This window comes from Puntigrus tetrazona, chromosome 15 (assembly GCF_018831695.1).
Source record: "Puntigrus tetrazona isolate hp1 chromosome 15, ASM1883169v1, whole genome shotgun sequence".
In the NCBI taxonomy this organism is placed as follows: domain Eukaryota; kingdom Metazoa; phylum Chordata; class Actinopteri; order Cypriniformes; family Cyprinidae; genus Puntigrus; species Puntigrus tetrazona.
Window position 1 is genome coordinate 20,854,937 of NC_056713.1, and position 12,382 is coordinate 20,867,318.

General features: G+C 40.8%; 1 protein-coding gene across 5 annotated transcripts in view; it reads right to left on the bottom strand.

The window, feature by feature from the left end:
• robo1 (roundabout, axon guidance receptor, homolog 1 (Drosophila)) overlaps positions 1 to 12,382 on the bottom strand; it is a 286,379-nt gene that overhangs the window by 6,227 nt on the left and 267,770 nt on the right. For 3 of the 5 annotated variants that reach the window (XM_043259081.1, XM_043259078.1, XM_043259082.1), the window contains 8 exons: positions 11,325 to 11,367; positions 9,826 to 9,980; positions 6,852 to 7,223; positions 5,925 to 6,035; positions 4,139 to 4,274; positions 3,348 to 3,587; positions 2,799 to 3,271; positions 2,344 to 2,508 (listed from right to left, as the gene is read on the bottom strand). In XM_043259081.1, the coding sequence (XP_043115016.1) occupies positions 2,344 to 2,508; positions 2,799 to 3,271; positions 3,348 to 3,587; positions 4,139 to 4,274; positions 5,925 to 6,035; positions 6,852 to 7,223; positions 9,826 to 9,980; positions 11,325 to 11,367 (1,695 nt within the window). The remainder of the gene's footprint in view (positions 1 to 2,343; positions 2,509 to 2,798; positions 3,272 to 3,347; positions 3,588 to 4,138; positions 4,275 to 5,924; positions 6,036 to 6,851; positions 7,224 to 9,825; positions 9,981 to 11,324; positions 11,368 to 12,382) is intronic. The other 2 variants (XM_043259080.1, XM_043259079.1) reach the window with 1 other exon arrangement.

The following is a 12,382-nucleotide window of genomic DNA, read 5'->3' on the forward strand; positions in this document are numbered from 1 at the left end:
TTTTAAACTTTAATGCCATTGCACAATATTTCTGTTTTTGCTGTGTTTTTGATTTAAATAAATGCAGCTTTGTTGAGCAGAACACTTATTTAAAAGTCCTCAAACATTTTAAATGCATCACCTATTTATAAAACTGTTAAAACATACAGTTATATAACATACACATATTGTTCAAACAGTATTATAATAATTTTATCAACTTTTTTTTTACATTTATTACTTCTTAATAAACATATGTAAACTTTTTCTTCATATATTATTTCTTAATTTCATCATTTTAATTTTTTTTATTATTATAAATAGTTTTTGTACTTATTTGTATTGAAATTCTTAAATTATTCATTATTAAATTATTCAGAATTCAAACAATTTGTTTTTATTTAATCAATATTTAATAATAATTTGAATAATTCATATAAAAATTCAAACAGGGACATCAAACCTATTTCTACAGCCTGTTTCTTAAGGTTTTTTTTTGCCTGGCTGGAGTGGAAAGAAACAGAACTGTTGTCAACTAACCAGCGTTGCCAAGTCTCTGGTTTTCCCGCCGAATTGGGCCACTTCTACACTGTTGCCGCGGGGTGTTTTTTATTCCGTGGCTTACAGCAATCTCCGCTCATGGAAATGCATTCAACCTGCATATATTCAGCTGCTTTTCAGCCTCTTTACAAATTTCCTAACTCGTTCGCTTCAAGAAACGCTCGATAACCGTAGCCATCCTTCGGCATTCCTGCAGAAAACTTTTCTTAATCTGAAAACAAACTTCTGACGGAAACACGCGAATGAAGAAAACCGAGACAAAGAGAGAGAAGAACGTCTGGAAAAAGACTGGCTTCCTTTCTCTCCAGACAGAAGTGCAGGCAGATGAAAGGTTAACAGGGCCTTCTGGAGAGGAGTTGGAGGAGGACGAGATAATAAGCCTGGTGTCACCCAAAGCACTGAGCAAACAAGAGCAAAATTAACAGAGGCGGGGGGGAGTGCGTGTTTGACGCGTGGTATTTGGGGGGTTGGTAGGCAATCTGTGTTTCACATCATTTCGTTTTGAGTGCGATTGTGCGAAGCGCATTCAAACGACAACCTCCTCCTTCTTCTTTTACCGCGCGAAGCGCCGTATTTAACCCTCCCACACAGCGTAACTCGAAGAAGGCCTATCAAATCAAATCACACATTCAACAGAAACTTGAGCTGACACAGACTGATCAATCTGGGTCTCTTCAGTGGCCAACGGCGAACAAAGACGAGAGAGAGAGAGAGAGAGAGAGAGCGGGAGATTAGAAGAGGGGGAGGAAGAGATTACAGTGAAGGACAGATGAGAGGGGCTAGTTGATCTGATAGAGCCGACCAAGGCCTGTTTGTGTCTGATATTAAATCTTAGTGTCAACACACAAGGACAACTGACTCTGTGATGAGACGCAGCAGATGAGGCCGTGCTCACAAACGCACACTCGAGCAGAAAGTTTGGATGCGTTTATGAGCACTTCCTTTTGCCGTTCCACACGCATCGCACACAGATAACGCGACCTTTCCGAAGCCTTCGGAGAGCTCTTCGGCAAAGCTTTCGCACCTGCTGAAGTTTCATTAGAGAGCGAAGCACGAGCGGGTGCTTATGTCCACTGTAGGTGGACACTGACCTCTCTACCTCCCCTCGCTCTTTATGAGCCGGCAGATTACTGTTTTGGAAGACTTGTACTAGCGTGTGGGTCGTTGATGGATGGCATCCGTGGACTTTAAAGTAACATTTTAGGTTAAATCGATATTTATGTGAATGCATGACCGGAATTTTGAACAAGTGACGTTTGAACCGGGTGTCAACGAAATGAACTGGTCAAAAGATATCAGCGTCACACTTGCAAGTTATCGGTTTCAAATCATTTTTATACACCGAATTATGTTCATAGCATAGTCATAAAAGAAAAAATGTTATCAAAATGCTCTAAATGATATTATAAATTTGATAATACTCGCAAGAAATAATAAAATAATATAAACAAATATAAAGTGTATTCTTTTTTAGATAATTTTATAACAAAAAGCTATTATTATTTTCTTGAAAATATTGTACCAATAAATTACAATATTTAAAATTTGTATTAATTGTAATAAATGAAAGTTCTAAAATTTTATTGTTTATTTTTATAATATTTAGGTAACATTATAAGGGTTAGATTAATATTGTAATATAACAGAATTTATTACAATTGGAAAAAGTATAATTTTTTGAATGTATATTTTTGTTGTATTTTTTATTATATATTTTACTTTTCTCTTTAAAAAAAAAAAAAACTAAACAAAAGATAAGTATTTAGTTTTCCTCATTCATGACAGAACTGAGTGTGGACGTACCCTCTGAGTAGGCCTCTCGACGCTGGTAGCCTGTCTGAGCAGCTGGATGTTGTTTTTGCCTCTTTAGGGGCCTCCTCTGACCCGGGGCTGCGCTAACGTTACTGTCTGTGGACACTGGGCTGCCTGGACGGTGTCCCGCAGGGAGGTTTTGGTATTTCCGTGCTGCTGGCAAATTAGAGGACAGAGGGTTTGCTTAGTTCAGCTCTATTAAAGGCAAGCAGAATTGACTACAAATTAATTTAGCCGCTGTTGGAGGTATAGCATAACAGTTAGTGTCTCCGTTTAAAACCGTTGAACAAATATTAGGAGTTTTCTCACTTCCATGTCTAGGCTTAATGCATTCCTACTCCTGAAACCATTTTTATAGATAAATTATGTACATTATTAGGCCCGTTTTAAATATGTGCAGTAACTTTAGAAACATTTATTAAAAACGCATATACATGTTCCAGTACCTCCAGACACTGGAAGCTGATGGTGGCCTTTCCCAGGATGCTTTGCCACTCGTAAACCAGCATATTCGGCGGCGGCTGCCACGGCCTGGGCAAAATCAGCATCGGTGAAGAAAGACCCGTCCGATGAGCTGACGGCGCTGGAGCGCCCCGACGAGGCGTTGTCCTCCTCTGAAGCCGAGCCCCAGCCGTTGATCATAGACCCGGTGACGGAGCTCTCCAGGTCACAGGTGCTGGAGGCCGGGGTCTGTTCCAAGCCCCGCAGGAGAGCCCTCTGCTGGGGCAAGTGCTGCTGGTGAGGGTGGGTGTGGAGCTGGTGGACTCGAGCCACCTCAGCATCCGTCTCGTCACCCTCATCCTCATCCTCCTCTTCCTCCAGGCCGTCCGTGTCCAGACCCAGGGGACTGGAGATGTAGCCGTATGTGTGCGGAGGGGAGAGAGGGCGTGGTGGAGGGGGCGGGCTCACCAAGAGTCGCCTAATGGAGAACGACAGCTGCATCAAACTGTAAATGGGTTAAAAAGGAAGCATTGCAGCCGTTGCGGCTGGCGTACCTGCGCTCGTGTAGGTCAGGGTTGTCCTGCAGCATGGGTTGCATCTCCTCCTGAGGGGACGGGGTGAGGGTCGCGGTGGACTGGTGACTGTAGGACACAGCAGCAGGTGAGGAAGCTGCTCCTCGTATGGGCGGAGTGGGTCCTCGCTCCAGCTCCACCTCTTCCTCCTCCTCTTCTAGCTCGTCAGGTTGCAGATACATGCGAGACGGCGGCAAAGGGCACTGCAAGTCTGTGTCATAACTAAGAGAAGAAACATTTGATGACTTAGGCAACTAAGAAACTCAAAACTGCAAGATGTTTCCGAAAATGTATGTGTTTTAATGCTTAAGTTGCTGTACAAAAAATATTCTTAAGATAATTATTATATGATATTATATTATATATTCATGTTATTTAAAAAAGTATTTCATAATATTTTATAAAAATATTTCATTGATTTAATTTATAATATTATATTAATTAGGAAAATGAATTATATTAAACTTATGCACTCAATTATGTTCATAGCATAGACATAAGAAAATGTTTTTATTTTTACTTTTTAATGTTACTAAAACACTGCAAATAATGTTATAAATTTCATAATATTTGCAAGAAATAATAAAACAATATAAAAAATATTATTAGTTTATAAAATAAAGTATAAAATATATAATTATTATAAATACACACTGAAAATCTATGTAAATAATATAATTGTACAATGTAATAATTATAAAATTATGAAGTTCAAAAATATCAAAACTATAAATGTTACACATGTATAGTGAAAACCTGTGTATTGATCTCACCTGTCGTCCATTGCGAGGGTGTATTCCTGACATGGTGGTGGATTAACCGGAGGAGGCGGCAACAGTTCGGTCCAATTCATTGGGTTCTGTTTGATCTGTTTAGTCGATCGCCCACCTTTCTTCTGTCCTTGACTTCCTGTAAAGCAAATAAATAACTACACATTCAGTGTGATACAAACGGAGCTATATCAACTCCCAGCCCAAAATGCCATCTGAACTTATACATTAATTTGATTGCAGACTAAAATGCTTTAATAAGTTCTGGTTCATTTCTTTTTCTGTTAGTCTGTTTGGGAGCTTGATGCATGTGTGAAACAAATGGCACTTTTACACTCAGGAGAAGCAACATTAATGACACCCACACCATAATTTATTCGGTGTAAAGCGCTTATGCGCATTATCTCTCTATTTGTAATTAACGTTGTGCTCTCCATCAAAAAATGAGTCATTTTTCAAAACTAACACTCTCCATTGCCCAGAGGAGAGGTAGAGAGAGAGCATTAAAAAGAGAAACATTGGAGGCCAATTAACAGAAAGGAATTAAAATTCAGAGCCAATGAGCTGTGAGGACCTCCACGCACCCAGACCCTCTCTTTAATTACCTGAACTTCAAATACAATATAAAAATAGATACGATGCATTACGCCGGCAGCCTTGCATACGCCGCAGAATGGGCCTCATTTATCTCTGTCCCGCAACAAACACCGGCTTTCTGACAACATTATCCCCCCTTTCTTTGAGTCGGATGGATGAAAGCCGGAGTAATTAATGACGGTGTGGCGAATCGCAAAAAGGGAGGGGGGGTATCCTCTAAATCAGAAACATCCCGAGTAAATGCGGCAGACCTTAGAAATCTGTAGGGAACATGGTTTTAACTAAAGGAATTAGGACTGAGAGAGAGATTGCTGCCGCCGTTTAAGATATGCGCTCGTGCACCTCAGAAAGCGTAAGAAAGAATCGACTCCCTTTGTTCGGACGCAAATGTTTCTCTTTGTTCCCTGGAGTTTCTCCACAATGAGTGAGCGATTTGTAAATGTCCTGTTTTGCATATGATTTACTGCTTCTTAAAGTAATGAAAAGGCTCAGAAATAATGGAACTGGGAAGAAAATGGAATAGCGATGAATCGCAAGCTGACCGTTTAGGAGGTTATGTCTGCAGGTTTTTATGACAACATGGTTGGATGCATGGATGGATGGAAACAAAGAAAGAAAGAAAGGTGTATAATCAACAAAGGACGGATGGACTAACAACAAAACAGACCTATAGATGGATAGGTGGATGGACAGATGAACAAACAACAAAACATGAAAGGACAGATAGACAGATGGAAGGATGGATTGGTGGATGGATGGATAGACAGAAAAAAAGATGGATGAACAACAAAGGATGGATGGACTAATCAACGGATGGATAATCATACAACAAAACATGAAAGGAAAGACAGACAGATGGAAGGATGATAGATGGATAGATAGATTGAATGGATGACCAACAATGGATTGACGTACAGATAAACAACAAAACATGGATAGATAGTATAATATACATCTTAAAATATATAAAGGTTAATAAATATGAATGTTCCTTATGTATATACATAACTATAGTTTATTAACTAAGTATTAAACCGTTTAATCAAGCAACAAAATAGATTATATTATAATGGATGGATGGATGGACAGATGAACGGATTGATTAATTGATGAACAACAATGGATGGATGCACATAAATAAACAACAAAACACGGATAGATAGATGGATGCATAGACGGATGGACGTCTTACCAGAGGTGCTGCTCCCCCTGTCGGAGCTGCTGTAGGTTCCTCCTGTGAGGACGTCCTGGGCCTGATTATAGGGGATGGTGCCTGAGACGGGACCCTCACCTCGATAGTGGTCTAAGGGAATGCAGTCAGGAGATTTTGAGTTTTACAGGTGAGCCATTATGACTCAGTCCTTTACATGCCAGAGTAAATAGAAAAAAATGATTTTGTCAACTAGACAAATGAAAGCTGTTATAAAACGCAGACACTTCAATGCAGAATGCTTCAGAGTGGAACATCAGGCAGTCGAGTGGTAAAAGGTTACAAAAGGGTTTCAGTCATAAGCTGTTATGACTTGTTGGTGACTGGTTTCAATTGTCTACCAAGTGTGAAATATCACACCCACACACAGTTAGATTCATGCAAGTTGAGTCAAAAAGCAAACACAATGACCTTTTTAGTAGCACAATATGAAGCATAAGATAATGGATAGCTTTGAGCTTGAGTTACATTAGCCCTTATTTGTACAGTAATCTAAGACCTCTGGCTTCACACTGTTCCGAGACATCAGACACTTTACAGTCTACTCTTTACCTTCATCCCCATCCAAACAGTAAAACAACAGCTATAAATATGGATTAAGTTTACTAGCAGAGTGTAGAGTAGAATTACACTTGTAACTCAAAAAAGGGGTTAGAATGTGAAAGAGCCACATGTAAAGGTGCCAGGGAGGCTATTAGGAATCAAAATCGTGTAACGCTTTTATTGTGGTCTGAATAAGAGGAGACAATAGAACAACAAGACGAAAAGCATCTGATGACGCACCTTTGTGGTAAACCGAGAAAAACATGACATGGTTTTCTTTGAAGAGCGTGAGCTAGTGTTTAAAATCAAATTCAAATAAATCTGCCTTGAACTTTCAGGGGCCGCAAGGAAATCCACAAAACTCACCCTTGTTTAGTTTGTTTTGCTCCATTACGTTATACTGCAGTGGCATGTTGATGTCGGCCTGTTTTTGAGGCGTTCCCTGGCTGCTCTTCCAGCTCTGCTTCTCGTTAAGGTCTGTACTTCCTCCTCCACTTCCACCGCTGCTGTTCACGTTGTTGTTGGCCAGGCTGGACTGGATGAGCTGGGTGGTGGCGTAGGGTGTAGGTTGGCCACCAGGACCGACGAAACGGCCGTCCTTCAGGTTGGGGCTGTTGAAGGTCTTCATCTCGTTGATCTTGTTGGAAAGGTCCACGTCGCTGTAAAGGCCAGTGTCAGGAGCCAGAAGGTTGCTGGCCTTGTTGTCCATCTGGTTGCTGTAGTTGGCGATGCAATCGGCTGGATGATAGAAGAGGTGTAAGACATTTTGACAGCCAAAGACTGTTTAGGATAAGCCTGGATTCTGATATGTTGTAGGTGCTGATGTACTGATCAGAATTAAGTGGTTTTAAGATAAGGGGACACCTTTTTGGAGTGAAGACACTAGGTTGGTTTAAAGAGTTATTTTATGCCAAAATACTGTCATTAATTACTCACCCGCATGTTGTTACAAACCCGTAAGACCTACGTTCATCTTCAGAAAACAATTAAAAAAAATTTTTTGGATCAGAGAGCCATCTGACCCTCCAAAGACAGCAACACAACCGAAATATTCCCAGGTCCAGAAACGTAACGTTAGTAGATACGTTGGTAAAACAATTCAATTCATGGCTCAACTTCAGTTTTACGACACTACGAGAATCCTTTTTTTTTTTTATCACAAAGCATACACACACTTTCCCCTAAGAGTAAACAACGCTTATTACATTAATGCGCATGCTTTCTCAGAACATAAACAAGATTAATTACTCCAGTTCAAGAAATCTCCAAAATGGCGGAACTCACGGGAGAAGAATGGTTGAACCACTGATGTCACATCCCGTTATACTGATGATGTGTTAGGTATGTTTTTTTAACCTGGGAACATTTCAGTTGTGTTGCTGATTATGGAGCTCTCTGATTTCATAAAAATATCTTAATTTGTGTTACGAAGATGAGCGAAGGTCTTACGGTTTCGGAATGACACGAGGGTGAGTAAAAATGATCAAACTAATATATGCCAATTACGAATGAAATGGGGAAACTTGAAACCAGAAATTTTGAAGATAATGTTGAGTACTTGAAATACATATAGCAAGATAACACTCGAATCCCTGACACTGTACTACAATCCTCCTCCTCCTCCCTCGTCCACGACACAAGCTAAGCGTGTCACTTTGAGTTTCCTGAGCAGCCACGAGAAAGGCACCCCAGCTCATCAAGCAGGATGTTCCAACACGTCCGAATCAAAAGCCTCCGAAACGAGGAACGCTGTAAAAGACCATCCTCTGACAGATCCAATTTTCCCCGGCTCATAAAATATTCAAATCCTCCCCGGGATCTGAGCAAAAAGCTTGGCGCGTAAATACCGCGGCCTGCCATTGGACGGATTTCGAGCATGGCTCGTGTTTCCATAAGAAGAAACGGCTCTTCACTTCAAAGGTTGACGTATCAATGATAAAAGATCCCATGGAATGAGACAAACTAAGTCGTCTTTCCAGAGAAGCCCTGTGGGCACTGATCCGGTTAATATCTTGGAGATTTTTTAGTATTTGGCAAACCAGGCAAGCGGGTGTCAAGCTTTTAAAACGTCATGCTGTGAGAATCACTCAACATTTATCCTTCATTCCTGCTTTGATGAAGGTGACAGGGATAAAATCTAGTGTTAGTGAAAACACACTCCCAATAAATGGATATCAAAGGCGAAGCCAAGCTTTTTGGGTTAAAAAAGCCCCATCTACGCTTTCTGTGGATGGTCTGAGCAAACACAATGCCTAATCCTCAAGCCTATCCATGAATATGGTAGCTAATTTCTTAAATTCAATAGAAAGACATTTTCTAAAAGGATTGGATGCATTTAAGGTTTCTGTTATGAATGAGATACTCTTAGCCAACGGCTTAGTCACACCAGCTGATAACCGAGAACAAAAAAGCTCTTGTAGTGACATTTAAATATCATTAAACGAACCAACAGTGACACCGCTGTCCAAACTAAGAGTTGCTTTGTGAAAACTGGGCGACTGTGTATACTAACACCGCTTTGTCACTTTCTTTGTGCGCCTCTTTGGACTCACGCAGTCAACCTGGCGTTCTTTTGTTTGTAAAGTAACTTGCTGACTCCTGAAATAAAGCCACCTGGAGGTGCTCCATCACTCCTTCTCTTTCCTCGCCCTCTCTTTTTCTCTCTCTCAGGTCTATTTCGACCTCTGTAACGGTTTCCTGTATAAGCGAGCACTTAGAGAAACTGCATTAAAAGGTTCTTACGGCGGTATGGAAATCAGACGGCAGATTGGATTAGCTGGACTACAGCCTGCGGGGCCTTTTCAATATCGGCCGCTTTTATTTTCCCTAAAACGTCCACGTTCCAACAAATCACACACGCAGATGTGTGTCAAAGGAAGGACACGATACTTGCGCTAACTTGGAAAGTTGGAATTTCCAACTTGGAGAGGTGTACTAGAATGCAGTGCTTCCAAGTTGGAGACTTCAGTGGAAATTAACAAGCCCAAACTTTACGAAAATGTCGTTGCATAAACAATGTGGTATAAAGGGGAAATTTGCACTGTTAATGGTAAACGATTGCTTTAAATCAATTTAAACAAGTCATTGAGTCACAGTTACCATAATAAAACCTGTTTTTCTAGTCGTTGGCAAGTCTTTCCCTCACCGAAGTAACAAACTCTTCCAGAAGTAGTATTCCTCATTTGTCGCTTTTGGATAAAAAAAGCTTGCTAAATGTATATATGCAATAAACGATTTCTAAGCATAATTGTAATTTTCCACTTTTAACAGAGAATATCATTATGCCTTTGTACACAACAGGGCTAGACTCCTACACACAAACACTCGCTCACACACTCACCTGGGCGGCTGTAAGTGGCCAGGTTGCTGTCGCTGTTTCCGTTGCTGCCGGTGCAGCAGTTGATGGTGCAGTCATTGTGATTGGAGCAGCTGTTCGGCCATGTGTCTGCAAGCCAGGGCTGGGTAGCTGGTTCACCTATATTCAACAAACCTGGCCTGGAAAACACAGACACATTGTGATTTATTGCTAGCGTTAACTTGGAAGTGGTACGTGCACAATATATGATCACGATCAGCAGTGCTAAATGCTGTTTCTATTTCATTTGAACTGTTATTGCCACAAATAAGGACAGCAATCAATCGGCGATCGGCAAGCCTCACACAGCACCACTGGAACAACCATTGGTGTGAGTTTTGGGGGCGGGGTTAACAGTTTGTCTGATCGGTGGTGTTCCGTTTGGTGGCACCGAAATGACAAGCTTCAGCTTTAAACAGGAAGCCCATCCCATCTCCCAATGTGCATCTCTCAGTGCATTAGGCTATATCTGTGCTAAATGGATTGCGTTTGCTTGACTTGCTCACGGCTGATGGCACCGTTTCCCTGAGGCCTCGTGACCGTAAGATCTCCGTGTGGATTACCCAAGTGCTGGAGAACATTGCTGCTCCAGCCTGGGAAAGAAAAACAGAAATGAACCCAGCCATCGCTAAAGGAAGAGCTTGGAGCTCCCAGCGCATGCCAGGGTGTCACAGTCAATCAGTGTGATCTCAAAAGCCAGAGAAGCTCTGGATAAAACGCATACAGTAGCACATAGTAACCCTTTCCATCAAATCTTGAAATAAAAATGACTTTAACTGCAAAACACTGATTTATGTTTGATAGTTACCTTTCATGATAAAACAAGGTCACATTAAAATGCTTCAGATGAAATAAAGGAGATGAGGGAAGGGTTTTTTTTTCAGGGACGCTTATCAAAGACACAAAAAGAACATCAAAGAAAGAGTTTTGTGCAATGAATCTTCAACGTGATGCTTCAAAGTAAACGTGGCTTCCTCTTCTCTTAGTTCTTGCCGGTATCCCTGCAGCGTGGTATGTCTTTTTCTTTTATTTTTCTAACAGACTCTTTAGCTTCAAAAGGCTTAAACCTTTCCTTTAGGCAAGGGCAAAGACCTGCTTGATTAAAAGCTGGACTCTAAAAGACAACTAGGGAAATACACACACTAAGCATCGTCTGCAACTATTTGAACGAGTTTTACAAATGCACACATTATCCAGTGGTTGGAAATGATTGCATTAGCAAGGCAGAAACGGAGGGCTTTTGTCTCATCTGGGTTCTGCGGGGCTCCGTCTCACTGCACAACCACCAAAAATGTCTTTGCAAAGACAAAAATGCCCCCTAGTGTCAATAAAATGCAATTACACTACAGTACACACCCTTCACACGGACATTGTTGGCTTCTGATATATATGAACTTTATACAATCACTATATGTATGTGTGTGTGTGTTTTATATAGATATATTATTTTTATTATTATTACTATTTTTTTTTAAACATCTCACCTTCCAGCACTGCTGACGGCCTCTCCTCCTCTCTGATAGGCCACTGTAGATAAAAGAAATTACATTAATGAGAAAAAACATAACATGGGATACCTGTAATGAAATAATATCTAGCAGTCAAATGGCAAAGAAAATTTGCAAAGAAAAAAATATCATACAGTTCAAGAATGATGGCAGACTTTGGGGGTGAGAAAACATATTTTGTTGGCCTTGTATTTTGTATTTTTGTTATTCCACCTCAAAATTTTAATTTTGTAATTAATAATTTATCCCTGTGTCGTTCCAAGCCCGTAAAAGCTTTGTCTACGGAACACAATTTATATTTTGGATGAAAACCGGGAGACTTGTGACTGTCCCATTGACTGACAAGTAATAAACATCGCTTCAAAAAATACAGCTCAAATCTCTGATGGCAGATGGAGTATTCCGATGATGTCTTTCATACTGTTTTACACCGTTTTCATCCAAAATATCTTAAATTGTGTTCCGAAGACAAACAAAGCTTTTACGGGTTTGGAACGACATTGATGAACATCAAAAAAATGTTAATTTCGGGGTGGAGTAACCCTTTAAAACCAGCGAGCGTGTGGTTTGCTGCTTCTTTTTTCCCAATCTTCCCCTCCCTTCTCATCTCTTTGATAAAAACCTCTCCAAAACAGGTGAGTCAACAGCGGTTACAGAAAGATTGCGCGAGATGAGAAATAATGAAAGGGTCTAGGCGTCTTTCTCTGGTATGCAAAAGTCATCCAAGTTCAGTCCTCTCCGTCTAATTGGCCACGAGACTTGTGATGTCACAGCTTCACATCCCGTCCGAAGCGTCAGGGCGGGCGTCTGTGCTTTGATCGGCTGCTCTGCCGTTCTAACAGCCCTCTTTAGTCAAGCACTCTTCTCTTTACGCATTTCCTCCCTCTCTGTCTTTTATTTCTGACTTCTTTTTATGCTGACGAGTCCATGCGACTGAAGTTCTCTTTGATTATCCATGTAAACTCAGACTGGGGTGCCTTTCTTGTGGGGAGATGTATTTTTAAAAGAGAGGCCGTGCCTCCCACACTTCGCCT